Source organism: Hoplias malabaricus, chromosome 15, assembly GCF_029633855.1.
Source record: "Hoplias malabaricus isolate fHopMal1 chromosome 15, fHopMal1.hap1, whole genome shotgun sequence".
Taxonomy (NCBI): domain Eukaryota; kingdom Metazoa; phylum Chordata; class Actinopteri; order Characiformes; family Erythrinidae; genus Hoplias; species Hoplias malabaricus.
The window spans coordinates 33,029,917-33,056,731 of NC_089814.1; the positions used below are offsets into that span (position 1 = coordinate 33,029,917).

At 42.8% G+C, this 26,815-nt stretch overlaps 1 protein-coding gene across 1 annotated transcript in view; it reads right to left on the minus strand.

The window, feature by feature from the left end:
- scarb2b (scavenger receptor class B, member 2b) overlaps positions 1 to 25,995 on the minus strand; it is a 38,063-nt gene extending 12,068 nt beyond the window's left edge. Inside the window, exons 1-7 of the mRNA XM_066645822.1 lie at positions 25,724 to 25,995; positions 12,330 to 12,487; positions 9,535 to 9,682; positions 8,650 to 8,844; positions 8,159 to 8,250; positions 6,871 to 6,990; positions 939 to 1,117 (exon numbers count right to left, since the gene is read on the minus strand). Coding sequence (XP_066501919.1) covers positions 939 to 1,117; positions 6,871 to 6,990; positions 8,159 to 8,250; positions 8,650 to 8,844; positions 9,535 to 9,682; positions 12,330 to 12,487; positions 25,724 to 25,846 — 1,015 coding nt within the window. The 5' untranslated portion in view covers positions 25,847 to 25,995. The remainder of the gene's footprint in view (positions 1 to 938; positions 1,118 to 6,870; positions 6,991 to 8,158; positions 8,251 to 8,649; positions 8,845 to 9,534; positions 9,683 to 12,329; positions 12,488 to 25,723) is intronic.
- Positions 25,996 to 26,815: the final 820 nt, after the last annotated feature.

Below are 26,815 nucleotides of genomic sequence, written 5' to 3' on the forward strand. Positions count from 1 at the left end.
CAGTGGGAGGAAGGGCAGCTTCAATACTATAGTAGCAGTCGTAGTAGTAGTTGTAGGATTGGTAGTGGTAGAAGTTGTAGAAGGATTAGTCAGAGAAGCAGTAGCAGCCATGGTTGTAGAAGTAGTTGCAGCAGTTTTAGTACTGGTACTAGATAAAACAACACTAGTAGCAGCAGAAGAAATTGTAGTGTTAGCAGCAGAAGTACTGGTTGTATTAAAACCTATAGCAGTAGAAGTTGTAGCAGCAGTAGTAACAGTAGTAGTAGGAATAACAGAATTGATCACAATAGCAAGAGTAGCAGTAGTAGCGCTAGTAGTTGTACAAGTAGCTATAGCAGTAGCAGTAGTAGCGCTAGTAGTTGTACAAGTAGCTATAGCAGTAGTAGTAGTAGCGCTAGTAGTTGTAAAAGTAGCTATAGCAGTAGCAGTAGTAGCGCTAGTAGTTGTACAAGTAGCTATAGCAGTAGCAGTAGTAGTGATAGTAGTTGTACAAGTAGCAGTAGCAGTAGCATAATAGGTAGAAGTAGTTGTAGAATTAGCAGCTACAGTACTAGCAGCAGCAGTAGTAATAGTAGCAGTAGTTATAGTTATAGTATAGTAGTAGCATTTTGATATGGAAGTATTTTAAAGACAAAATAAATAAATAAAATACAATTTCTTTACAATGCTTCCATAGAAGCAGTACCACCTGTAGAAGTATTAGAAGTAGCAGCACAAGTTGTAGATGTTGTAGATGTAGTAGCAGTAGTAGTATCAATACATGTAGCTATAGTAGCAGTAGTTGTAGATGTTGTAGCATTAGTACAAGCCTTTTTTAGCATTATTTGTAGTAGTTACAACACTAGTAGCATTAGTCGTAGAAGTTGTAACAGCGTTAGCAGTAGCAGCAGGGACTGCTGGTTGTATTTTGATGGGGAGTTATGTGTCCCGAAGTCTACCTTTGCGACACACGGCCACATTCAGGACCCCATCGTCCAGACAGTTCTTCTTGTCGAGGCAGAAGCCCTCGTTTTCCGGGTTGTTCTTGCCGCTGGCGAGGACGTCGCGTGGAGGAGTGTAGCGGTACGCTGGAATACCTTTCACCTCCACCTCCTTCTCAAAGAGCATGTGGATCGACCTGGCGAGAGAGAGAGAGAGAGAGAGAGAGAGGAGGACAAGGTCATAACATCATCGCTTAGAAGTATATTATATTACATCCACTGATCGATCACTGGATTAGGAACACTCGCCTTGTTTCTACATTCGATGTCCATTTTACAGCTCCACTGACCACACGCAATAAATGACTGTAGTCCACGTTGCTCTGCATACTTTCTTATCCCCATTTCACCCTGCTCTTCAATGGTCAGGACCCCCCCAGTGTAGGTATGAATTGGGTGATGGATCACTCTTAGCGCCGCAGTGACACTGACACATGCCGTTGTGTTATTGTGCATTGTGCTGTTATGAGTGGATCAGACACAGCAGGGCTACTAGAGTTTTTAAAGCCTCTGTGTCACTATTGGACTGAGAACATCAACCAAAAACATCCAGCCGACTGCGTCCACTGATGAACGACTGAAGGACGACCAACAAACACTGTACAAAAAGTGATGAGCTACTGTCTGAGGTAGGTTTGTCTAACACAGACACTTTCATAAACACCACTCACTATTCTGTTTTGTGGTAAAGGCCCTTTCAACATATAATCGATTACCTTAACAAAGTGTGTTACAGCAGCATACACCCTCAACTCAGTCTGAACCTGACCCCCACAGTCAGTCATTGTTTAATTCACTCCTACGCTATCCATTCAGAATCTATACAATGTCCAGAGAGAGAGCCTCATTTCAGTGATTTACTGAGGTCTTACGTTTAGAGGGAACGTCCATTGTTTCCCATATTAACACTTTCTCCACACTGGACCCAACCACCAAACCCCAAAGCGGTCATTAGTGTACTCTGAACACAGTGAATCAGTTTACACGAACAAAGGATTATACTGATTCTCTGCCAAACAGGCTTTAGGAAACAATATAAGACTTTAAATACCTCGGGAACTGATTTCACTAACTTGTTGTCACTTCGGCAACATCTGTCCTCCCGCAGAACCCAAGGACGTCTGGAGGTTTAAAACAACTGGAGCCAAAGTTGAGAAATCTAGAGTTGATGTAAAATATCGTTTTTCTCTATTAAGGGTAAGTACATTTATGCATCCATTATAGGAACTGGCCAACCTCAGAGCAGTTGCCTCAACCTTAATTCAGTTCAATAGGCAACACACTTGGAGGAGAACCCTAGTTGCTAGTTGAGAATTCAATCATTCATTCATTGTGTGTAACCCCCCAAATGGGCACAAGGTGGGAACACACCCTGGAGGTGGTGCCAGTCCTTCACTGGGGGGGACTGAGGGACACTTTTGAGTCGCCAATCCACCTACCAACGTGTGTTTTTGGACTGTGGGAGGAAGCACCCGGAACTTCTCAAAGATAGTCACCTGGAGCAGGGCTTCAACCCACAACCCCAGGTCCCTGGAGCTGTGTGACCTGCTGCACTGCCGGGGTCGCCCCTGGTTGAGAATTGCCTGCCATATTTCTGATTTCCAATACGTCTTAACACAGATTAAATTGTAGCTGTGCAGGTAAGTTTGGCCTGCTTTGGTCATGCGACATGTTTTTTTGATTTTTGAGCGACAGGCCCCCTTGCCTTCAGAAGAGCATTTAGTATTTAGTGATTTAGTTTGTGATCAAATAAACAATATTCATCGCAGACCTCCAGGACCAGACTGGGACGTTTACTCTGTACAAGGGTCACTCAGACCCTCAGACCCCTGGCTGAATGTTGTCATGTTAAACAAACTTTCTGACATCAGCCCCATTCTCCTGTGTTTGTTTCTTTTCCTGCCACTGATTAGGATCATGGGAAATTAATTTTCCAGAGGGGAAACTCGGGGGCTTAGTTGAGTTTAAATCAGTGATGAGGTAAAAGTCTGAAGGACCCGACATCCAGCTGCACCTTTTTCCTGCCCTTCAAGAAATTAGGCTATAGGTCAAGGTGAAAAGCTATTCCCTTTCCCACAAACACAACACAACCCACCCCCAGCAAAATGTGACAGTGTCTGAAAAATATTCCCTGTCAGGCATCCAGAACCTATGTGCGTTTGGGATGGGATTCTTTCCGTAGCTGAACAAAGATGGGATGAGGTGTGTTTTTTAGGGTAGAGGTCAGACTAAAATAAGCCCCTTGTCATCCACACCATCAGGGGCCAGGTCACATTATGGACATTACCGGGATGACCTCATTTAAAGCCAACATTAGTTTACAATGTTGGTTTTAAAGGGTTAAATCAAATATATGTTACTAATGTAAGGTTTTTATTAAATGTTTTTATTTCTCCTATAAAGTGTAACATTAATTTATTTATTCACAGAATCACTGGGCACAAGGCAAGAACAAACACTGGGTGACACACATTCACACCCATGAGTCGCCAATCCACATACCACAACGTTTTTGAACCGGGGAAGGAAACCGGAGCACCCGGAGGAAACCCACGCAGACACAGGAAAAACACACCAAAGTCACCTGGAGGAAACCCACGTAGACACAGGGAGAACACACCACACTCTTCACAGACAGTCACCCGGAGGAAACCCACGCAGACACAGGGAGAACACACCACACTCCTCACAGACAGTCGCCCGGAGGAAACCCACGCAGACACAGAGAGAACACTCCTCACAGACAGTCACCCAGAGGAAACACGCGCAGACACAGAGAGAACACACCACACTCCTCACAGACAGTCACCCGGAGGAAATCCACGCAGACACAGGGAGAACACACCACACTCCTCACAGACAGTCACCCGGAGGAAACACACGCAGACACAGAGAGAACACACCACACTCCTCACAGACAGTCACCCGGAGGAAACCCACGCAGACACAGAGAGAACACACCACACTCCTCACAGACAGTCACCCGGAGGAAACCCACGCAGACACAGGGAGAACACACCACACTCCTCACAGACAGTCACCCGGAGGAAACCCACGCAGACACAGGGAGAACACACCACACTCCTCACAGACAGTCACTCGGAGCGGGACTCGAACCTCCAGGTCCAGGAACCAGTTCATGCCAAATTGAGCGGGTTGCCCACCTGAGGGCGAGCATTTTTTAAAAAAGGATTAGAACAAATTCTCTAGATGTCATTACTATTACTGTTCCATGTTCCATAACGTGAAGAAAATTCATGAGAGAAAAGAACTGATTGCTCTTGTTATTAAATACATTTTTTATGCCACTTTTACCCAATTTTCTTGCCAAATCCTTAATCAACTCCAGTTCCACCCATCAGGATGTCTCTTGAATTCACAGTATCAACAGCCTCAGGAAGGTGTAGGACCACACGTGTTCCCTCCGAGACACGTGAAACAAGTCCACCTATAATGCCTATAACGCAATGCCGTTGAACAGCATGCAAACTGCCCAGATCTGTCAAATTACCCGACAGATGCCCGTGTAAGTCTGGGCAGCGATGAGAGGAGGGAGATGGCCAGATGGCAACGCCAATTCTGTTCTCTAGGATTCTCCGCCTTGAGAAATCTTCTAGATTCAATCCTGCAACCTCTAGATAAGACTTTGGTTTTACACACAGTCTAATCATTCAATGCATGTAAATCCCACAGCAGGCTGCTAACACATTGCCTCTGGCAATTCCTTCTGAACTGACACAAGCTGCAAGTCTTCGTCCATTCTCACGCAGTTCAGAACATTCTGTCCATTCCTGTGGTCTCTTTTCACACTGGGGACTCCAGGACCTATCGCCTGATTTCATACTTTTAATTGGGGGAGAGGTTGAGGAATTTTCCAAGTGCATTCCAACACACAAGACCAAAAGACAGAGCACACACTGATGACTGCCTGATTCTGGGCTCCATTCACAGGAAAGCTGGCTCTGTTTGTTTCTTCAGAGACCAAAAGAATGCTAGACGATATTCTGACCTGAAAAATTGGTCCCACGGTGGCAATTACAATATCCGTCTCAACAAATGGGGGAAGGCGGCACACGGCCAACACACTTATGTTCTTCAATAACACGACAAAATGAGGTGAAGAGTCACACACACTGTACTGAGGTCCTCAAGGTCCAGCTTTTCACTGCTGCAGAGACATCTTCAGAAGGGGGATGTTAGAGTCTTGGTCCTTCTCTGTGGTTCTTGTTCCTAGGGAGGTTCTTTTTATGAATCTCTGAGATTTGTTCCTCTGTGATTCTTGAAGGGTTTGTAATTTTGGGTCTGGATGCCCCTCAGTGGTTCTTCTAGGTAGTTCTTCCTATTTCTCTTTTCGATTCTTGGTCCTTTCTGTGGTTCTTGCTCTTAGGGTGATTCTACTCGTGAGTTTTGGTTCTTCTCTGGGGTTCCTGAGGAATTTCTCATTTTGAGTGTTGGTTTCTGTAAGTTGTTCTCCCTCTTTCTCTAAGAGAGCTTCTCCATTTGAGTCTTCGTACCTCTCTGTTTTTATATGTTCGTTACTTGTAAAAGTGTGTTCCTCTGTGCCTCTTGAAGGGTTTCTTATTTTGAGTCTTGATGTTTCTCAGCAGTTCTTCCTCTTTCCTTTTCAGTCTTGGTTACTCTCTGTAGTTCTTCCTGCTTCTCCAACAGGGGATCTGCAGTAGTGTCTTGGTCTGTCTCTGTGGTTCTTGTTCTTAGGGAAGTTCTTCTTTTGAATTTTTGGTCCTTGCTGGGGTTCCTGAGGAATTTCTCAATTTAGAGTCTTGGTTTCTGTCCTGTCTTGGTTCCTCTCAGTAGTTCTTCTGCTTTCTTTAAGAGAAGGTTTTCTTTTGATTGTAGAGCGGTTCTTCTACTTGCTCTGATTAAGGTTTTCGTGGTGAGTTTTGGTTCCTTTCAGTGTTTCTTCCTCAGACACTTGGTTTCTCTCAAGGCTTCATCTGAATGCTCTTAGGGCATTACAACCGGTCAACATGGTTTTAGGTTAATTAGGTCAAGTCTAAACTGATGTCTATAACTATGTCCTGTCCGAACTCCCAGCAGTAGCCACAAGGGGTGTTGGTTACATCCACATTGTTTATTCAGAAAGTGTATCTGATGACTTTAGCAATGGGAAACCTCCAATGTAAAGACACCGGCATGCTGGGCTTTGAACTCTGGACTTTTGTTGAATGAAAATCCAGAGATGTGTGTTTTTTTAGATCCTGAGTAGTGCTTTGGTCCAAAACTTACACTAGACTACTTTGCACTGGGGTTAACGCCTTGCTAGAGACATTTCACCCCTCATTATCATTAAACTAAGTCTTGGGAGAGTTAAACATGTTATGCTTCCATTAAATAATGACAAGAACTAATTAATACAAATACTAAGAGTATGTCAGGATTGGTTTTTTTTGAGGTATAGACCCAGCCAAGCTCCTTTGCCATGAGTTAGGGCTTCCACAGCTCAACTGAAGTCCTGACATTTGAAACTTAACGCCAACATCATTAGGCACTGACAGCAGAATCATTCATTCATTCATCCATTCATTCATTATCTATAACCCTTATCCAGTTCAGGGTCGCGGTGGGTCCAGAGCCTACCTGGAATCATTGGGTGCAAGGCAGGAATACACCCTGGAGGGGGCGCCAGTCCTTCACAGGGCACAGCAGAATCAATCCAAATTTATCATGTGCTGATTTACAATGGGTGTAAATAACACTGATCTAGATCCTTCTGCAAGTTCTGAGTGTGAAATATTCAGGAACTTTACTGAAAAATAGCTGTAAACCTGATATATGCAAGAACGAATATAGGCTAATATGCTTGGTTGAGGCTTGGAGGACTAGAATCCTGAGAAGGTATGTCCTGGACTGTCCTGAGGAAAGAGCTTACCTGCACAGGTCTGCGGTGAAGACGTCCAGTCTCTCCTCTTTGGTCAATAAAGGGTGGAAGGCGCTGCCGTCTGAGCCGTTAATCATGTTGCTCTGATCACTTTTCCAAAACGTCAGGTGCCTGCAAGGTAAGAATATATTTACAGCTAACCACTCATTTCAGTCTTCTGCATGATATTTATACCAAAAACAGTTCTCAGCTTTAACCTGATCTCATGGGAAAAGGGTCTAAAATATATTACTTTTAACTGACTCTAGAAGAATGTCTTTACAGCAGTGATAACCAGGTGTCTTTTGTCTACAACACAATTGCATGAATTTATTTCTAAATCTGAATGAAATAACTACATTTCCACCAAACTTGATTTAAATAACAACCACAACATTCTCAGAATCATGTCTGGGGGAATGGGCCGTGTATTCATTACCATCAAATGTAATGATTAACTGTAACTTTCTGTGAGGAGCTTTTAGAGGTGGATATTTTGTTCCATTTGCCACCAGTGTGAACAAATCTGGCTCGGGATAACTCTCATTCTCTTCAAATTATTCTTCCATTTTCTTCCCTTTGACTCTGCTTTTTTAAAAACCCTGTCTCTCTGTTATTTTCCACCCTACTGCCCTTTTGATAAATATGTGTTTCTCTTCAGGTTCAACCTTATTTCCCATAAATTAACTGTAGTCACACCTACACTGTAATTATAGACTTTTCTCTAGCCTCCTTTTCTTAGCTGAAGCGATAGTTAAGAAAGGGAAGCTGGAGAAAAATCTAGCCCTTGAAATAATTGCAGTTTTGCTTTACTCACAGGCAATGTTTGGGTTCTAAAAGCAAACACAATCCATCCACTCCCACTGTATTTCAGTGTGGTGCCCCAGGGCTCGGTCCTTGGCCCATTCCTCTTCTGTACTGCACAATGTGTTCATCTCTGTCAGATCATTCAGTCAGTCAACCCCTTTAACTACTTCATGAACACATCCTGGACCGGGCACCATAGATCATAGTTACTAATTTGACTATATCTCTTTTTCGCAACCTTAGGACAGTCTCTGTATTTAGACTCCTAAACCACAATCATCAACGAGTCTTGAGAGTTAAAAATAGCACTTGCGTGCCGACATTTATCAGTGAAAAATGTCATACGTCAGCGCAAGTTCGGCTTTTTAAAATGTGGTGGCCGTGTGTCCAGAGTAAACACAATAATCTGTCGAAAACATGTCTCTATCCCTTCCTTCCTATTATTGTCCCTTGAGACATGTTGCAGTGGGTGGAAAAGATGGGAGGTCATTACTTTTGGCCTTTCCAGCTATCGATGCGGCCGTATTCCAAGTAGTTGTTCTCTCCGGTGAGGTACACAAACTCCCCATCAGTGCTGCCGTTTTTCTATGAAGAGCAAAAATAAAACAGACATCCAGTCAGGCTATGTACTGCCAACAAAGGGCCACAGTGAAACAGGTACAGTACAGCATAGAGAAATGCTTCTGCGGAACATTAGTTGAAATTAATTGGATTTTCACCCAATTTCCTCCGCAATTTATAATCATCACAATTTTCACCTGCTCTATGGGTCTCTGTCACATCCCCTTAAGACAGGAAACATCATCAGAGCTCAACAGGATTGAAGAAAAACATTAACAGCCTATTCTGTTCCAGCAACATGCTTGGAGGAGAACACTAAACGCTACAGTTGCCCCACTCAGGCTTCTTTTATGCTCAGGTTCTAAAGGGTTAATGAATGCCGTTCAGTTTGAGCTCTATTACGCGTATTGTAGTGATACATACGTTGAGCATGAGGCCGAAGTATTCGTCCACCTCTGGTTTAATTTTGCGTAGGTGGGTGAGCAGAGGGTCCTTAAAGCCCCACAGGAGATCGTCTACTGTGTAGGTCTCAAACATTGTAGTCCCCAATGAGCTCATGGAAAAGGATAAAGCTGATTTCCTGAAAAAATACTCATCCTTTAACTTATTCATCACCGCCTAGAGAGAGAGAGAGAGAGAGAGAGAGAATGGGAGAGAGACACCATCATCCTTTAAGCAGGGCCCTGTGTCAGACTATAGGACAAACGACACAAACAGAGGCCCCTGATTTTGTTCGATGAGCCACTGTCTCTGCATCTACAAGGTGGGCCACCAGTGCAGCTGAGTCTAAGAGAGTGGACACTATAGGCACAATGTTTAAAACTCCACCAGCAGTGCTGTGTCTGATCCAGTTGTACCAGTGCAACATAAACTATCACTCCATATGTTACATGCACTACAGTGCTATGAATGACCCATCCTCCAAACAATACCAGTTCTGTGATGCTTCAGCAGTGGTCCTGACCACTAAAAAAAACAATGTGAAAGGGAGTTAACATATATAAGATTATAGAGCTTTTCAAAAGACTGTTGATGCATCCCCTTTGAAGCTTAGCACTAGGCTAGAACTGACAAATGACTCGAAACATTCACAAGTTCACACTTACAAACACATAGTCACACACAAAGACCCACACCTTCACACACATAAACACAGAACGTCATTCACAAATAACACACACATATTAATGCATCTGTGAATTGGGGGGTCTTACATAGGCCGCACATTTTGTGAAGACTACTGTATATTCCTATTCTTAGTACATATACATACATAGGTGTACACACACACACACGTTTGTAACTCACCATAGCTGGGATATTAACAGTGGTGACGTTGTCCACACTGGGGTCTCCGGCTGAAAGTTCCGGCACAAACACAAAGGTCTTGGGGGTCAGAGCAGAAACTTTGGTCCCATTCTCCACAAAGGTGACATTATCTTTGGGCCTGTACTCCCTAAACAACAAACACACAACATAAATACACAAAATGTCCAAAAATCGGACACCTACTATAATGAGTTATTTCCCGACTTTAAGATAAAATAATTGCAGACGAAAAGCATAAAATGAGATAGTATATGAGTGTGACACTAAGCCCAATGGCAAACCTAACCAGCATTGGACTGTGATGCAGTAAAACAGTGTTCATCTCTCATTTATTTTATGAGATAGCTACTGTATTTTTATGTCAATCATTACTATTGCTACACTTCATTTGAAATACTTATAATATACGTGTCGTGTTTGTTTAATCTTTATTTCCCCAGAAGCCCCTTTTACTTTTATTTTAACAACTTATTTTCCAATAATAGCAATAGACAATTTTTATCACAATGTCAGAGTTAAACACTGTTTTTGTTACTGTGCCTTTAAGACTTTCCAATTGTTTGCTATGTAAATACTACAAAAAAAGTCCTTAAAGCATGGACTGAAAACTAGTCCGTCATGTTTTAATTCAAAAGTACACAACGTAAGTGAGGTTCCCTTAGCTTAGCTCAATCCATGAAGTAAAACACTGGCCAAGGCCATGTTCTCTGCCCTGAGCTTAGCTCCACGCACATGGCTAAAACTCGTTGGTAAGAATGCAGACATCCTGGTGTGGCTCACATGGACTTTGGCATTTGTTTAAACTGTAGAAGGAAGCCTCTATCAGGAACACAATGCTATCTGAGAGCCCTTGAGGTGTGACTGTTTATTAAGGGTCAAGAAACATGAGTGTGATCTGTCTATATCCTGTCACAGCTGCATTAATCTCTAGCAATGTCTCTGTACATATATTCTGACTACAGAGTCGCCATCTGGGAGCATATTGTCATTTATTTTAATTTATGTGAAGTCTCTTTGGTCACTTTATATTTTTATTATTGGTACATCAGCATGCTAGCCACCTCTCCTAGCTAAGACTGTTGTTTCAGCTAGCCAGCTAACTAGCATTGTTTTTAGCTTGTTTAAGCAGTAACACCCCTCCTTATGACTTCAGTATCATTTGAGGGACATGGAAATGGTCATTGATTTAATCACTGTCTAAGTTTAGAGACTCACTAAGCTGTTTTTTAAGGTTAGTTTGGTTAAAACGATGTCAACCAACCAGCCTTCACAAGAGATAATACCTGAGTATCATACATTCATTAAGGTCCATGTAAACTGTAAAGGGGCCCATTATGCAGCAATTATTCAAATGCTTAAATTTAAATTATTAAAATTAAAATGAGCATTTTAAGTCATTTGTTAAACAACACGGTCCACTTGTGTCCACTGCAGCACTGCTCATTCAACACTCATTCATGCTGATTGAAAATCAATGACTTCTAGCCACTTGTCTGGTCAAAGTGAACAGGAAAAAAATAACAAATGCTGATAAGAGGTTAAAGCACTGATGCTGGGTCAACAGCACATACATATATCTGTGGTCAGAAAAAAAACAATCAATTAGGTCTAGTGTCTGGTGTGGAGTGGTGGATTAAACCAACACATTTCATAATATACACTAGGGTTTGAGTCCCAGCTGGGACAGGAACGCCACACTATACAGATGAGAACATGGGCAAGATTCCTAACTCCTCAGTAGTCTACTTGGACTCTCAACATATGCCAGGTGCTTTTGAATGCAAATTAATTCATTCTTTCATAGCTACCTTTGAAGTAAATATGGCTAATTTAAATGCCCTCATGCCCATTCAGCCCAATGTTTGTCGAAACTCTTTTAGCGAGTGAATTTCACCACTTTAAAATGCACCCATTTTGGACACTGATATTTGTGAGCACAGATTTTATCACAGAAAAGAATGGAATCAAAATGGTTGCTCTAAGCGAGAAACTAATCCTACGCTCACAGCGATCTTTGCTCTGTATCGGAATGAACTAGAAGGTTGGGCACTCATACTGTGTGAAAATTTCATAAAGAATGATCCGATAGAAATGCTCCAAAATTACTTGAATTTCCTTTTTTTTTTTTAAAATGACTTCCATTGAAAGTTAAGAATGTTTTTGCCTTCACCTCTAAATTTACTATTTTAGAAATTCACGTTTTTCATTGGACAGTGACGATATGCAAGTAGTTCGTACAGTGTATATTAACAGGACAAAAGGACAATCCACATCTCAAGTTAAGTTTTTGAATATTATATTTAATATTTCTGAACTGTGGGTAACTGCAGGTCACTAAAACTCCAGAACGCGAATCCGAAAATGAGTGGGGTTAACTGCCACGTGGATTTCTTATTGGTGGGTATGATCCACCACTGAATCTGTGGCTTTATGTTAGAATATTCCAGGCTCACATGACTCAACACCTCAGCTTTGGTTGGAAAAGCTTATGTAGTAAATTCCCACTAATCAGGCTTTAGAAAGACAATACCACAATACTCACAGTACCCTGCACCCTGTCATGTTCACCATATGTTCATCACCTGAATGGTCATGTGCAAAGGTTTAGACACCCCTTGCTCAAGTGACGTCACATTACTTAAATTGTGTGTACTATTTATGTCCATATCTCTAAATATAATGTTTCTAAAAAAGGTGGCACTGAGTGGAAGTACAAGGTTGCTGTTTCCGATCCAGGGGCCAGTGCTATGCTGATGTGTGTATAGGGGCCGTACCTGTAGGTGTAGGGGCCCATCTGAGTGAGACGAGCTTTGCCTCCATTCAGGAACTCAGCCGGGTTGGTGACGTTGAAGAAGAAGAACTCCATGAAGACGGGAGGAGGTGGGTTCTTCCATGAGTCAAACACTTTACTGCCTTCGGTCAGAGTGATTTCCTGCAAACACAAAAGAAATATATCTGTCATTATCAAGTACCGAGGTCAGACTTCCTTGCACTTAGTTCATGTTCAGACACTCATTGGGCGCATTGCACTGTTCAGTTTTTACTGTGAGCCTTATCACAGCTTCCACCCTCTTCAGAGCCTCACATTCAGCCCGTTTTATCATTCCCAAAATTGAAAGCGTCTGCTTTGTGTAAACAGGAACAGGTTCGGTCTTGCACAATTATTAGGAGTCCCACTTTCTTTTTTAGCTTTTGATCAGTTATTCCTTTCTCTAGAGTTGAACATTAGTGGGTTTTTTCCACACTTATTTTTCTCTTCTTTACGCCAGTGGGCTAACAATCCAAACATATATCAATGTTTAGATACTTCTACCAAGACACACCTTATGCATATATACAATTCCCATTCCCCCCCCCCCAAAAAAAACCCTATATTTAACTGAAAATATTACAAAGACAACATTTATTTCAACATTTAATGGCATCAAATGTTGAAACTGAGTACTGTTATGGTTTGTTGAAAAAATATACCCATTTGCGATAAAAATAATTATGTAAATATTAAGTGTAGAACACAAGTAAACAGCCAGTGGTTATGTGATGGACGTAGTAAACACACTTATCTGTTCAAGCAGAAGTTACCGCTGTCACAAGGCATTGGATGCTATTTTGCAAGATAATAATCAATGTTTTAAAGCTTTCCACACTTGGAAAATGTCTAAACACTTGGTACAGCTTTTTATTAGTCGTTTCGTTGTGTAACAATGTGCGTAAATGTGTGTAAGACGCCCAAATGGCATGTTAGACTGATTTTCTCAGTGAGAAAATTACAGGAAACTGAATAATGACTTTTTTCCACTCCATCTTTATTTATTTATTCAGCCCAGTTGGGAACTACGCCCCAGAAGATGCTAATAAATATCATTTCTTTTGCAGGAGCCATAGTTTAAGCATGGGTTATTGATTTCCACAATGCGGTATACTGTAAATAAAAACATTAACAGTGTGAAAGATGTGAACTTATGTTCACAATCAACAATGTCATTTGAGAAGGGGTTTTAAAACGTAGAGACGAAAGACTAGGCACCCGCCCCCTACTCCCACATACGCACACACAGTAAGGCAAGGCAAGGCAAGTGTATTAACACACACACATACACACACAGATCCTCTTTAAGTTGGCTGGGAACAATCATGTGCCTCCCAAATTGTTTGCCCACCAACAGCCATCACAGCTGTATCCCACGGTGACAAAGTAACCTATAGCAACAACATTCCACAGCGGCATGGAGTCCGAGCTTTAAGGGAAGGGCCTGAGTTCACAGCGGACCAAACAAAGGTATGCAAAGAAAAACAGCAGTCCTTCATGGCCTCTTCCTTAAGTTCACACAATAATATACTCAATCGACACCAAGTGACCAAACGTTAACTGGGGTCTGTCTCCTGATGCTGCAGTAAATACCTTCCTCTTTTCATGCTGTGGCATGAATCCCCAGAGAATGATGGCGCAGTTGGCAAAGACCTGCTCTTGCCACACCACTGGCAAAGCCTGGCCTACCAGCAAGAAGATGGAGATCATACTTCTGAGAGACGGGATCGGTGAGCAAGCCCAGGCAAATTCAGAAATAAATAAACCTGCGACTACGGTCCATTTGTTACCTGGTTTTCCATCTCTAACCCTGAAATAAAAGAGAACCAAATGTGTACCTTTACTTGATTAGAAACAGAAAACCAAATAAAACTACAAAATTGGGTAATGGGTCGTTCTCTGGCTTTTATTTCAGGATTAGAGATGATAAAACAAGTAAGGAATGAACCGTAGGAGCATAGACGCAGACACAAAACCAAAACCCAAAACACACAGAACAAGACCCATCTAAAATAAGACAGATGTATCTTGTATGTTGCTTGATTACAGGGAAAAAATAGTGTTTTCCTTTTCTTCAGTGTGAACAGATTTTGGTCTTAAATGGAGTAGACTCTCCAGAGTATGGTTCCAAATCAGTCGTGCTGTCCAACGCCTCTTAGTTAATCAGTTGACACTGATTAAGAGTCGACTCCCAAAGAACTGAGTCTTTGAGCCTGTTGGAGTCAGGAACTCTTGCGATTCGGTGAGTCGAAACTCTTGTAAGTTGAGTCGAATGACTCTGAATGAGTCATATATCACTACAATCGTCCCCGTGCTGTAAACAGTGGATTAACCATGACTCTTTCCTGACTTTATGGGGTGATTAAGCCTAGTCCTGGACTAAATTCTCTTTTCAAAGGAAAAAAATCACAATTCAGATTGCAGTGTAGTCCAGGACTAGGCCTAATCTCTGTCTGGGAAACCATCCCTATATGTTTAACCCCGGCTCTGGTGCTGTCCCCATTCAAACACACAGCAGCTCTGTGAACAGAGGAAGCGAAGTGAATGTGACTTGAGCACAGCCACAGAAAGTTCAGTGACCCTTATATATCATTCAAAATTGGAAAATGGGTTGCTCTCTGGTACTGGGTCGTTCTCCGTTTTTCAATTGCAGGGTTAGAAACGGAAAAAACAAATAGTGAAAGGGACATGGGTAGTTCACCAACATTTGTGAGCGAAAAATTTAAAAATCACTTAAAATGCACAGACGGTAATGAAGGCAGTGGAGCAAACCACTGTGAAGCAGATGAAGGGGGGATGCAATCTTTCAAAACTTATGTCTTACATCTATAATTAGCACAGCTCTTTTAATGCATATTACTAGTTATTATTTAAAATATATATAATTACATTTACAATGATTATTGTGGGGGGGGGACAACTCTCTGTTTTTCCCAGGAAGAGGGGGATGTCCCCTCACCCAAGATTTCCACCCCTGTTCCTGAGGTGAAACACCTGGTGAAAAAAGTGCCAACAGGTAAATCAAGGGGAGCCAGAGAGAGCTGAGAGGAGGAAGAGAGGACTTGTGACAGCGTGTGTTTTGTATCGCTGAAAGGCAGTTAATTTTATCTTCGTGTGTGTGTGTGCATTATTTAAAAAAAAAAAGAAAAACGGCTGGAGGGCAACATCAGCCCTACCCCCAATGTCTCCTTTTCCAGGATGTGTTCCTTGCTACAGAAGCCCAACCTCTCGCTAATGTCGGGGCACGCTCATGGAGACTTCCAGAATAAATATTTGAATGTGAAAGATTAAAGTGAGACACGCTTAAGATAATATGAGGTATTTGGTGTATTTTTCACAGATCAAAGCGCTCCAAAAAAAAATTCAGAAGCACCTGCCCAGGATGTGTTCCTGGACAATGATTCCAGGTGCGCACCAGACACATCGCCATTCTGAACAGGGTGAGGAACAGACGAATGAATGATTTTTTTTGAAAAACACTTTTCAATAATGTAATCACTAGGGTTTTTTGTTTTTTTCAAAGGCACAGGAACTTCCTGCTTCGCGTTATCTAGAACCACCAAGCCACGCGGTTCTGAAATTGCTATGGTGTGGTTTTAAATTTGCAAGAAAACTGCTTGAAGAGGACGGTTGAAATATAAGTTTGTGTAACTCTGTGACTAATTACTCACTATAAAGAGTCAAGTGAAAGGAGCAGTTGATGTGGTCTTTTGATGACGTGGATAGCGTTATCCAAACTGTAAGAACTCTCCAGTTCGTTTGCACATTTGTGGCCATATTGGTTGCAAGCTGGAGCCCTGGATTTGAGACGCTAACAAACACAACCATTCTACTGGGACAGATGGGGCCCAAATCTTCCCCCAGTCAATAGCTTGGGCGGTGCATGGAAGAGAGAAACAGAAAGGGGTTGCCTGGGGATGGAGGGGAGGGTTGGGGGGGGGGGGGGGGGGGGGGTCTAACATTCACAGACGCTCTGCACAGGAGCTGGAAGGTATAAAAAACCAGAAACAGAAGAGTGCTGTGGTCATGTCCACATGCAGCAAGTAACACATTCAGAATCACTGCTGAAGCCACGAAGCCTGTTTTTGCTTGGATACCTTTTCTGCACAACAGCAAGCAACACCAAGCAGTTGTTATGGTTTCATCAACAAGGAAAAAGATTCAAAGCCTGTGGTTAAAACCTCAAAGCTATAATTAGGCGGAAGAGCAGAAGTGTGAAGAGGTTTGCAACAAGAGGTCAATCTAAACACCCTTTGACGGCCTCGGGATCCTAGTACAATAACCAGTGTGTGGACGTTCTAGGTTGCAGTTCCTAATAAAGTGGCAAGCCATACGACCTTGGAATCTGATCTTGAAAAAGACTAGATCTGAAATAACCCCAAGTGACGTCCATGTCATCTGTGTCACCTGGAATAAAGAGGACAAACTGGACCATGACACGGTAAACAGCCTCGTATTTAGGTTAAGTAAACATTCACTGCATTTCTCAAATCTGGCAGAAAACTTCAAACACCGATAAAGTCCAAAGCAGAGGCTTAATCAGGGGCTGGTAATGTGCTGCAGCCCTGGGGCACGTCAAGATAAGCACTTCCACTGAAAAATATGTATCAAAGAGTCATGGAAATGTCCTATTGTTTATAGCTTGTTTCTTCCATCAGTCTGTTGTAAACAACTGCTCTTTCATCTCGAGCCTCTTTTGAGCAAAACTCTTGAACAACATTCCCTCAACAGGCCTAATTAAGAGACTCAACAAACAAGATGGCCAAGACATTTCATCAAGTGACGTATATCAAGGCTGTGTGGATTTGGAAGCGGACATTTCAGACTTGGGCCACAAAATGGCCGAAGCATTCCTCCGTGCAGCATGACTGTGTCCTTGACTTGTGTTGTGAAACAACTGGCATCACTTCTAAATCAATCTCTAGGGTGTTGGACAGTCTGAAACTGGACCAAAGGGCTGACAGAGCAGAGGTAGGACAGTTCACTGGGTAAACTACTGCAATCCCGTGTTGAGAACCGCTCCAGGCTGTGCCGATGGACAAATATCAACCTGTTTTACGGACGGACAATAATTCAATATTAATATTTATCACAATGTATATAAAATGTTTCAATAACAAAGATATGATTCTTAGACACATTTTTCATATATTACATTATACTGTATACTGACTGTGGCACGGTGGCGCAGCAGGTGGTGTCGCAGTCACACAGCTCCAGGGATCTGGAGGTTGTGGGTTTGATTCCCGCTCCGGGTGACTGTCTGTGAGGAGTTGGTGTGTTCTCCCTTTGTCTGCGTGGGTTTCCTCCGGGTGACTGTCTGTGAGGAGTGTGGTGTATTCTCTCTGTGTCTGCGTGGGTTTCCTCCGGGTGACTGTCTGTTGGGAGTGTGGTGTGTTCTCTCTGTGTCTGCGTGGGTTTCCTCTGGGTGACTGTCTGTGAGGAGTGTGGTGTGTTCTCCCTGTGTCTGCATGGGTTTCCTCCGGGTGACTGTCTGTGAGGAGTGTGGTGTGTTCTCCCTTTGTCTGCGTGGGTTTCCTCCGGGTGACTGTCTGTGAGGAGTGTGGTGTATTCTCTCTGTGTCTGCGTGGGTTTCCTCCGGGTGACTGTCTGTGAGGAGTGTGGTGTGTTCTCCCTGTGTCTGCGTGGGTTTCCTCCGGGTGACTGTCTGTGAGGAGTGTGGTGTGTTCTCCCTGTGACTGTCTGTGAGGAGTGTGGTGTGTTCTCCCTGTGTCTGCGTGGGTTTCCTCCGGGTGACTGTCTATGAGGAATGTGGTGTGTTCTCCCTGTGTCTGCGTGGGTTTCCTCTGGGTGACTGTCTGTGAGGAGTGTGGTGTGTTCGCCCTGTGTCTGCGTGGGTTTCCTCCGGGTGACTGTCTGTGAGGAGTGTGGTGTGTTCTCCCTGTGTGGGTTTTCTCCGGGTGCTCCGGTTTCCTCACCACAGTTGGTAGGTGGATTGGCGACTCAAAAGTGTCCATGTGAGTGAATGTGTGTGTGTGTGTTGCCCTGTGAAGGACTGGCGCCCCCTCCAGGGTGTATTCCCGCCTTGCGCCCAATGATTCCAGGTAGGCTCTGGACTCACCGCCACCCTGAACTGGATAAGCGCTTACAGATAATGAATGAATGAATGTACACTGACTGACGGTCATTCCAACGAACACGACTTGAACTGTTGAGAATGTTCATCAAAAAAGGGAAGGATCCAGAGAGCTATTAGCTTTTCACCTTATTTGTCTGATTAGTAAGTCTTAGGTTCAAATGGTCAGCAGGCCATGGGATTGTCTGCCATTGAGTCACTGAAGGGTTACTTCACTCCTCCATTGGGACCTAGTCATTTTCAGGAAAAGCTGACATGGACTCAGAGTCTAACAAATGAGGACGAAGGTTTGGAAAGGACATGATTGCAGTTGTGTAAATCAGACGTCTTATGAAACAAGCATTTCTGTCCTGGGAGAGGTCCACTGGTCTACTTCCTCTACCACAGATGAACACCCTCTACCCCTAGACTTTGAAGAACTCTGAAAATGAACTCGAATGAGGGGAAATTCCACGTCAGAAATGGGCAGCCTTGCCCTTAAGCGGGGGAATGCCATGCACCCTACACAAGTCACAAAAAGTGACGGGTGAACCGCGTTCGCTCAGTTGGTAGTCCAGGTCCTTTTGGCATAAGCATAACCGCTGGCACTCGAACTGGATCGCACTGTCTAGGCCAACCTACTTTTAACAAAGTGCGCGCTGTAACCTGATGGGTGTGGTTACGTGTTTCTTTCATTTAGGAAAGAGTCAACTTGAGATAAAAGTAACAACAGATTTCTCATAATGTAGTGGAGTAAGCTACTTGACTTTAAAATGTAGTATAAAGTCTCCCAAAATAAAAATACCCCAGTAAAGTACAAATACACACAAAAAACTACGTCATTCCAGTAACGAATTGCATTTACTGTCCACCACTGCATACAGCCAGGCATTGTGAGGCTACCTCTGACACCCACTCCTCTCTCACACTCCTCTCTCACGCCTGAGGGTGCCCACTAATTCCCTCTGTTTGCAGCTATTCTACCAAGCATTTTTTTACATCACGTGACACAAGTTCACGGGCATTCCCAAGGGAAACTGGGACAAAAGAGCTACACCCCCCCCCCCCTCCATCTCTGATTCTTTCTCTGTCTCTTGCACTTAAAATCTTTCATCACCAAACCTTTTTTGTTGGTCATTTTTTTGTAAACAGATTTCTATTTTTAAACCTTGTGTTTACTTCCTCATGTCACTCCTAACCACACTGGGCTTTCACTGTTGCATATACTGTAAACACCAACCCAAACCATGTGCACTATTACAGCAACAAGAGCTGTACTCCAGGGATAGACGAGAGTGTCCTGACACCACCCTTCACTAAAAATGGTGTTACCGAGTGTCAAAGCTGGCCTGAGAACATTCCACCGACCAAAAACATCCAGCTGACAGCATCCTGTGTCACTGATGAAGGACTAGAGGACGAGCGACACACACTGTGCAGCGACAGATTAGCTACTGTCTCTGACTTTACATCTACAAGGTGGACCAACGAGGGAGGAGTGTCTCACAGAGTGGACGGAGAGTGGACACAGGGTTTAAAAACTCCAGCAGCACTGCTGTGTCTGATCCACTCTACACCAGCACAACACACACTGATGAAATACGACTCCACACTGTGGACCTCTCAACCCTGTCCATGGCTTTACCAATGGGCTCTGTGTTAAGAAATCCAGAATCAGGTCAAGAGTCGAAAGGCAGGGACACAGACGGCAGGAATGTGGTAGAAGCTCCGTTGGGAGTGAACTTGTCTGGTGTGGGTCCATCCCAAATGGATACAAATGCACTACATTTTGGGTGTTCTTAAAGGCGGCATTGTTCTTAAATGCCAAGGCCACAACCACTCGACTTTAACTTTGATTATTTAAAGCATGACTCCACCAACACTCCTGTTCTCCCCACCTGCCAACATCCTCCAAACACTCGCTGTCAAAAGTCTGGTCCACCTGCCTTGTAAGAAAGGTTTTGACAAGTATAAGCTTGTATTGGAAAAATGCTGTAAGGGTTTGGTAGCACATAAACACCAATGATGTCATGTGCTCATGCTCATTTCCTCCTCTTGTAGACTCTTGTCATTGGGTATGATGGCCTTAGACAGTTTCATGTTTCCCTATGGAGTTTATTCAAGCTGTATTCACTGCATCTGAGGCCACAGTGTGAACTTTAGAGTGGCTGAATTCATTTATCGTGACAAGTGTCCACAAACCTTTAGCCATCTCTCACTATGAGTCCTGTGGGGCTTTTGAGATGCCAGAGATTCCTTTTCGAGTGTCTCGGGCCCTCAGCGTAGCTTTAATGCTTTAACACGTGAGTTCACATCTGAGAGACAGAGTTGAGACAGAGGGAGAAAGCAATGAGAGAGAGAGAAGAAGAAGAGAAAGAGCTAACTCTGATCTGTTCTGTTCTGATCACATTCTCAGATAAATGAGTGTCTGTACAACTTTAACACACCATATCGCACAGCGCTAACTGGAAACACTTTGCCCTCCAGTGCTGTTTCTCCTCGACAGCTCTCTCGCTCTCTCCCTCTGTTCTATTTTTGCTTTAAAATTCCTCCCAGATCCATGAAACTGCCGGTGTGGCGAGGCTTCACTCGCTGAACTACTAAGTTCCATCCGCCAAATGACACACTGCGACCAAAGTGAACTCAGCCCCAAAAGAGGCCTTTAAACCCTTCATCACTTCTCTTTTCTCGTTTCTTCTTCTGCACAATGGTCTACTTTACCTTTGAGAAGCCTCTTTCATTGTGAAAGTTGGTGTTATCATAATTAACAACACTGAAATTATTTAGCAGTGATCTTTTCTCTTACAAAATCCATGGGATTAAGGCTGAATCTATGACTTGAGTTAGAAAACCTTTACGAATCTAGCCTGGTTAGTCACCAAGCCAGAGTCTGGAGGACCACATATATAACCACCTATATGTACATACCCACAACTGTTACATACGTCTACCAATCGTGCGCCAAATCATTTATTGATATTATATGATTATTTAATCGAATATTAGACTGATTTCGCTTTATCCAGTCAAAAAGGACTAATTCTGCTCTAAATCTAGATAAACAAGAGTAATTCTGCATTAAGTTTAGTTAAAAATGATTATATTTGCATTAAATCCAGATTCATATCAGTCATTTGACTCATCAAGCCTAACTCTACATTACATGAAGCATGGGGGTGGTAGTGCTCTATGGGTTCTGACCATGTTCACCATACACTCAAAGAAACTTTCTGTGACAAGTCAGAATAAGGATAAATAGAGTCCCAACTCCCACTGCACTGTAAGTTTATCACCGCTGCTGAAGTGGACTGCAAGCCTTTGGGAACTTGACCAGCTTCAAATAGAAGCAACTCCCAAAAACCGGTCTTTGAAGTGGGTGTCTCTAAAAACAAGCTGCTTTCTGGGAGCTGACCGACAAAGATCTGGGAGTGAACACATGGGCTGGAGGGAGAAATGTGGTGTTTGGTGTCATTTCGGCCTCTGGGTGGATATCTGTTCCTTCATTCAATCGTTCTGAACAGGTTCTAAAGCAAAACCGAATGCAGCACACAGCTCAGAACAGGGTTTTGATCATTTCTCAGGAGAAAAGGCACTTTTCCACTGCTTGGTCCTGACTTGACTCTGCTCTACTCTGCTTTTTCTGCATTTCAATTAGGCTAATTTGGAACCCTGGAACCGGGTTCTTTTTTAGTACGTGCTCTCTCGAGCTTCCAAGCGAGCCGAACACAGAACTTGACCCGTTTCGTTTGCTAGTTTCCCAGCAGAACAACTCAGGAGAACACCAAACTCTCAGGAGAACACCAAAAACACAGCCTACATTTTGTGTTTCTTGGCTGGGTTCAAGGTCATTATTTGTTGGCTATGTTCCAGTGTAGTGTCTAGGGAGAGTCTGGTACCTTTCACCACTAAACGTGGCCAAGAACCTCCTACTACTGCTGGAAACATAATCTGACTGACACGCAAACGGCTATTTTGGCATGATGTGCAGAGAGCCAATCAGAATGCAACTGGCAGAATCCTGACAGTGAGGCCAGTTTAACGCACTGAAAGTATCAGACCATCCGTTAAATTGTGGGTGGAGCGTCTGTGGAGAACAATACACCCTGAGGGTTTTGGAGTTTCACTACAGACTCAAAAGAGATGGTGACTCTCAGTAACAGTTTTAATGTGTGTGTGTTTGTTGGTGGGGGGGGGGGTGCCCCAAAACACATCACACCACCCAAAACCACCAGGGCAGACTTTCTTTACAGTCAGAATAATCTTTTACACTATGACAAAGCTACCAGTTAGTTTCAGTTCTAGTAATCTGATTTTCACACCCCACCGACACAGATGAATTCATCTGCACTCAAATGCATAGCCGAGTAGAAAAGGATGTCCTGGAGAAACCTTACATGTGGTTTTAGGTCATCATGCTAATGCTAAAGAGGTTAGTAGCCCAGAATGAATCACTCAACAACAGTAAATGTTGTCACGCCTGCAAGTAAATCTTCACAGCAATGTACTTCATCTAATATGCAGTGGTCCGGACCCAGAAGCTGTCCTGTTCAGACCTGGCCCTTTATTGATAAACTGTTTGAACCAGTGTAATATTTCTAGACTTCATGGTACAGGTTTAGCGGTCCAGGAAACTCCCAGACCAATCACATGCGTTGTAGACACAACATGTGACACTACTCAGCCAGATCTGAGTAGTCAATCAGAACCCTCAACGTCTCAAGGCGTCAGTTTACAGATAAAGTCCTGCCCATCAGCCACATGAGCCAATCAGTTTCAAAGTTATGGATAAAGTCCCGCCTTTTTGCAAAAACAGCCAATCAGCAGAGGGTCAACTGTTTTAGTGCGGGGCAAGAACGAATGCCAAAAACTACTACGAAACAAGATATTAGGCTTTTTTTTTTTTTTTTATAAATTTGACTAGAAATTACAAAAGAACATTTTATTGACAGTATTTGCTATTTATAATTTGCCCAGTTTTGTGAAAACCCCCAAAATACTGTTGAAATATGTTTATTTTACTTGTAATTTAATTGAACTTTTAGTTGTTCACTGCATAAAATGTCGATAAATGCATAATACAAGTTACACACGATGTTCCAGACCTTGGCTTGAGATAATTTTGCCCAAAACCCCCTGCTCTAGTGCAAAGCTTCCCAACAGAACAAAGGTTGATACCCTTCATGAGAAAACATGCTGGACAAGCAGGTGTCCAACGCCACTCTTTGGACATAGCTCCAGATGCCCTTGGAATAGCGTGGACGTTTTGCAATAAATGGATTTGCCCTTTTTCCTGAAAAAGCGAGCGCGGAGCGACGGTGTGTGATAATAAACAAAGCAGTAGGCAGCTATTCGTTGCGGTTGTAAATCATGAATGAAGCGTTTGTCTTGGTGTTATCGTACTTACGCAGCATTGGGGCCATTTGAATCCAGAATAAAGAGAGGAGGGACAAAGGATAATAAACACGGCAGCTCAAAAGTTTGGAAACAGCTTTCTGCCTGTCTTTCTGTTCTGTTCAGCGTGACATGACAAGACAAAAACATAAATAAATACATTAAATGTCCTCCCAGGGAACGTCCAAACCTCAAGATCTGCGCTTAGTCTCAGAGTGGTGCTTCCTGTTGCTTTTGTTTGTCATCCAGGACTCACTGGTTTAGAATCATAAGTTTTGGGTGATTTACTGCCAACAAACATCTGAGCCGTGATCCCTTTCAGCTAAAGTGTTCATCAGAAGATTGGTGATTGGTTAAAGTACAGTAGCTCCAGGAATGCACCATGGAAAACAAACCATAACACACCTCCCTGAAGACAATTTAAGCCTATGTAGCCACAACAAACCCTGGCAGTGATCATCCGCTCTGGATAAGCGTGAGTTTCTGAAAGGTGTAGCCACTCATGAGCAGTTCATAGACACAACACTGCAGCAATCAACTTTGTGGGGCACAATGTTAAAAATAAAGGTGGTTCCTAAGGCGAACCACTTTTGGTTCCAAAATGTGAAGAACTTCGATTGCATCACTCAAATGACCTTTGGGAGCACCTTTATTTTTAAAAGTGCAGAGAGTAGGTGTGCCGGTGGAGAACAGGAAGTGAACGTAGCTGCATGGGGAGAAAGCTGGTGCTCAACATCTGGATGCTGTTTACTGAAGCCATAGAATGTGCTCTTGCAGCTGCTTTGCGAATGAATAGAGGATAGGAGGGGCTTACAGTGGGCTGACACGAGGAGGTGAGGCTTTAAGGCTGTAAGCAGATTTGTAAGGCTAAAAGAGGGGCATTTAAGGCTGTACAACAGGCATTTAAGGTGGCATGACAGGCGTGCAGATGTAAAAGGCAGGCGTGTAAATCTATAAGATGGGCGTATGTGTCTGTAAACCAGCTATTAGTGTGTGTAATAGAAGACCTAGAAGGCTGTAACTGGAATGTACAAAGGCATGTACTAGTGTAATAAGACAGCCATGTAAAACTGTAAGGAGTTAAGGCTGTTAAGGTAAGGCTGTCATTAAGGCAAGTATAACAGTCCTTAAACAAGACTACAACATTTTAAGACAGTTCTACAATTCTACAAGATTGTACAAAGTGCCTATAAACCTGAAAGGCTTTAAGTTGTGTAAGACCAATAAACAATTTCAGAAAGTGGTACCAAAGCCTGTAAGGCCGTATTAAAAATCAATACCTGTTCTAGAAATCTGTTGTAAAATTCAACAAGCTCTACACCACCATGGCTCTATGAGGCTGTAAACAAGTCTATAAAGCTTATGATGTGTAATAAGGCTGTGAACGAAGCTGGAAGCCTTTAGGGCTGTACTATGCGGCTGTAAACAAGTCTTGGATATTTTATACAGTTTTATAACAGCTCTGTAAGATTTTACAATGTTGTGAGGCTTTATACAATTGCTTAACAGGTGCATAATGTTGTAAGCAAGTTCATAAGGCTTTACTGTAGGTCTATTCAAACAAGTATGTACGCCTTTAGGGCAGTTCTTTAACAGGCGTTTATGCAGTTCTATGGCTGTATTTAAAGCTGTAAACAAATCTGTGAGGTTATATACAGTTCTATGACAGGTGCGTACGTTTTTAAATATATATATATATATATATATATATATATATATATATATATATATATATATATAAGCTTTCCTGCAAATTTATAAAGCTGTAAACAACTTTATAAGTATTTATACAGTTTTATAAAAGTTTAGTCTAGTGAAACATACTCCCCGACTGAGTTTATTGACAGGAAGAAAGCTACAACGCAAAATGCCAATAAAAGCTGAGCACTGACCCTTTTGAGGCGGTTGTGGATGAGAGTCTGGAAGACCCCGGTCCCCAGGAGCCCGATGCCGACAAAGAGGAGGATAACGCTGACGACGGCGCTCGTGTAGATTGCGCACGCGCAACGGGCCATGCTCCAATAATCACGAGGTACGGCACGCACGGAGAACACGCGGAGAACACGCACGGAGACTACGGGGAGCCAGGAGAACGCCGCCTGTTGTTTTCCCGGGAAGAAGCGCGCGGGGGAGTTTATAATCTCGCAGATGCAGCACGCGCGCTCTGACGCTGACGAGCTGGAATGAATGAGTGCTCGGGATCGAGGCGTTATACCGGGCTCGTGTGGGAGGGCTTTGTGTGGCTCGAGCTGCAAAGCTCAGCCCCCCTGCTGACTGAGGAGCTACAGACACGTGGGAAACTGAAGCATAACAAAGCTCGGAGGTGTGGAAGCACATTCCAGCCACTGAAAATAATTCATATATACATATACAGCGCAATTTAAAGAGATTAATTTAGCTACTATGTCTTTCATTTTTGTTCTATAAGCAAACAGTCAAAGGTTATCGATTCTACATTTATTTTACATAATTCTGGAAGCTTCTAAACCATTATGTACAAACACAAAGTCATTATTATAAAAGTAGAGGTTAAGGTTCTAATGTTGCGTAAGATTGTATACAACTTTATAAGGCTTTACAGCAGATCTACAAGGTTCTACAACTTTATAATGCTTTTTATGTATTTTATAAATAAATAAATACATTTTATTTACATGCTAAGTCAATATTTTGAGACTCGTTTGGAAACTCATTTTGAAGCCCATATCAATATTTAAAGTGTCATTATTTAGAGATACTAAACCTTTATTTTGAAATATAAAATCCTTACGCTGTTACCGAGTCACAATGTTGAGAGCCGTTATCTCGTAATTTAAAAATAACAAGTCATTCTTCCGTGACCCTGAACTGGATAAACGGTTACACACAATGAATGAATAAAGTCCTTATTCTAAAATACGCAGTACTAGTCATTGTTTTAAGTTACTGAACTTTTATTTTCAGACCCCAAATCATCATATTGATATACTGTTCCAGTTGTTGGA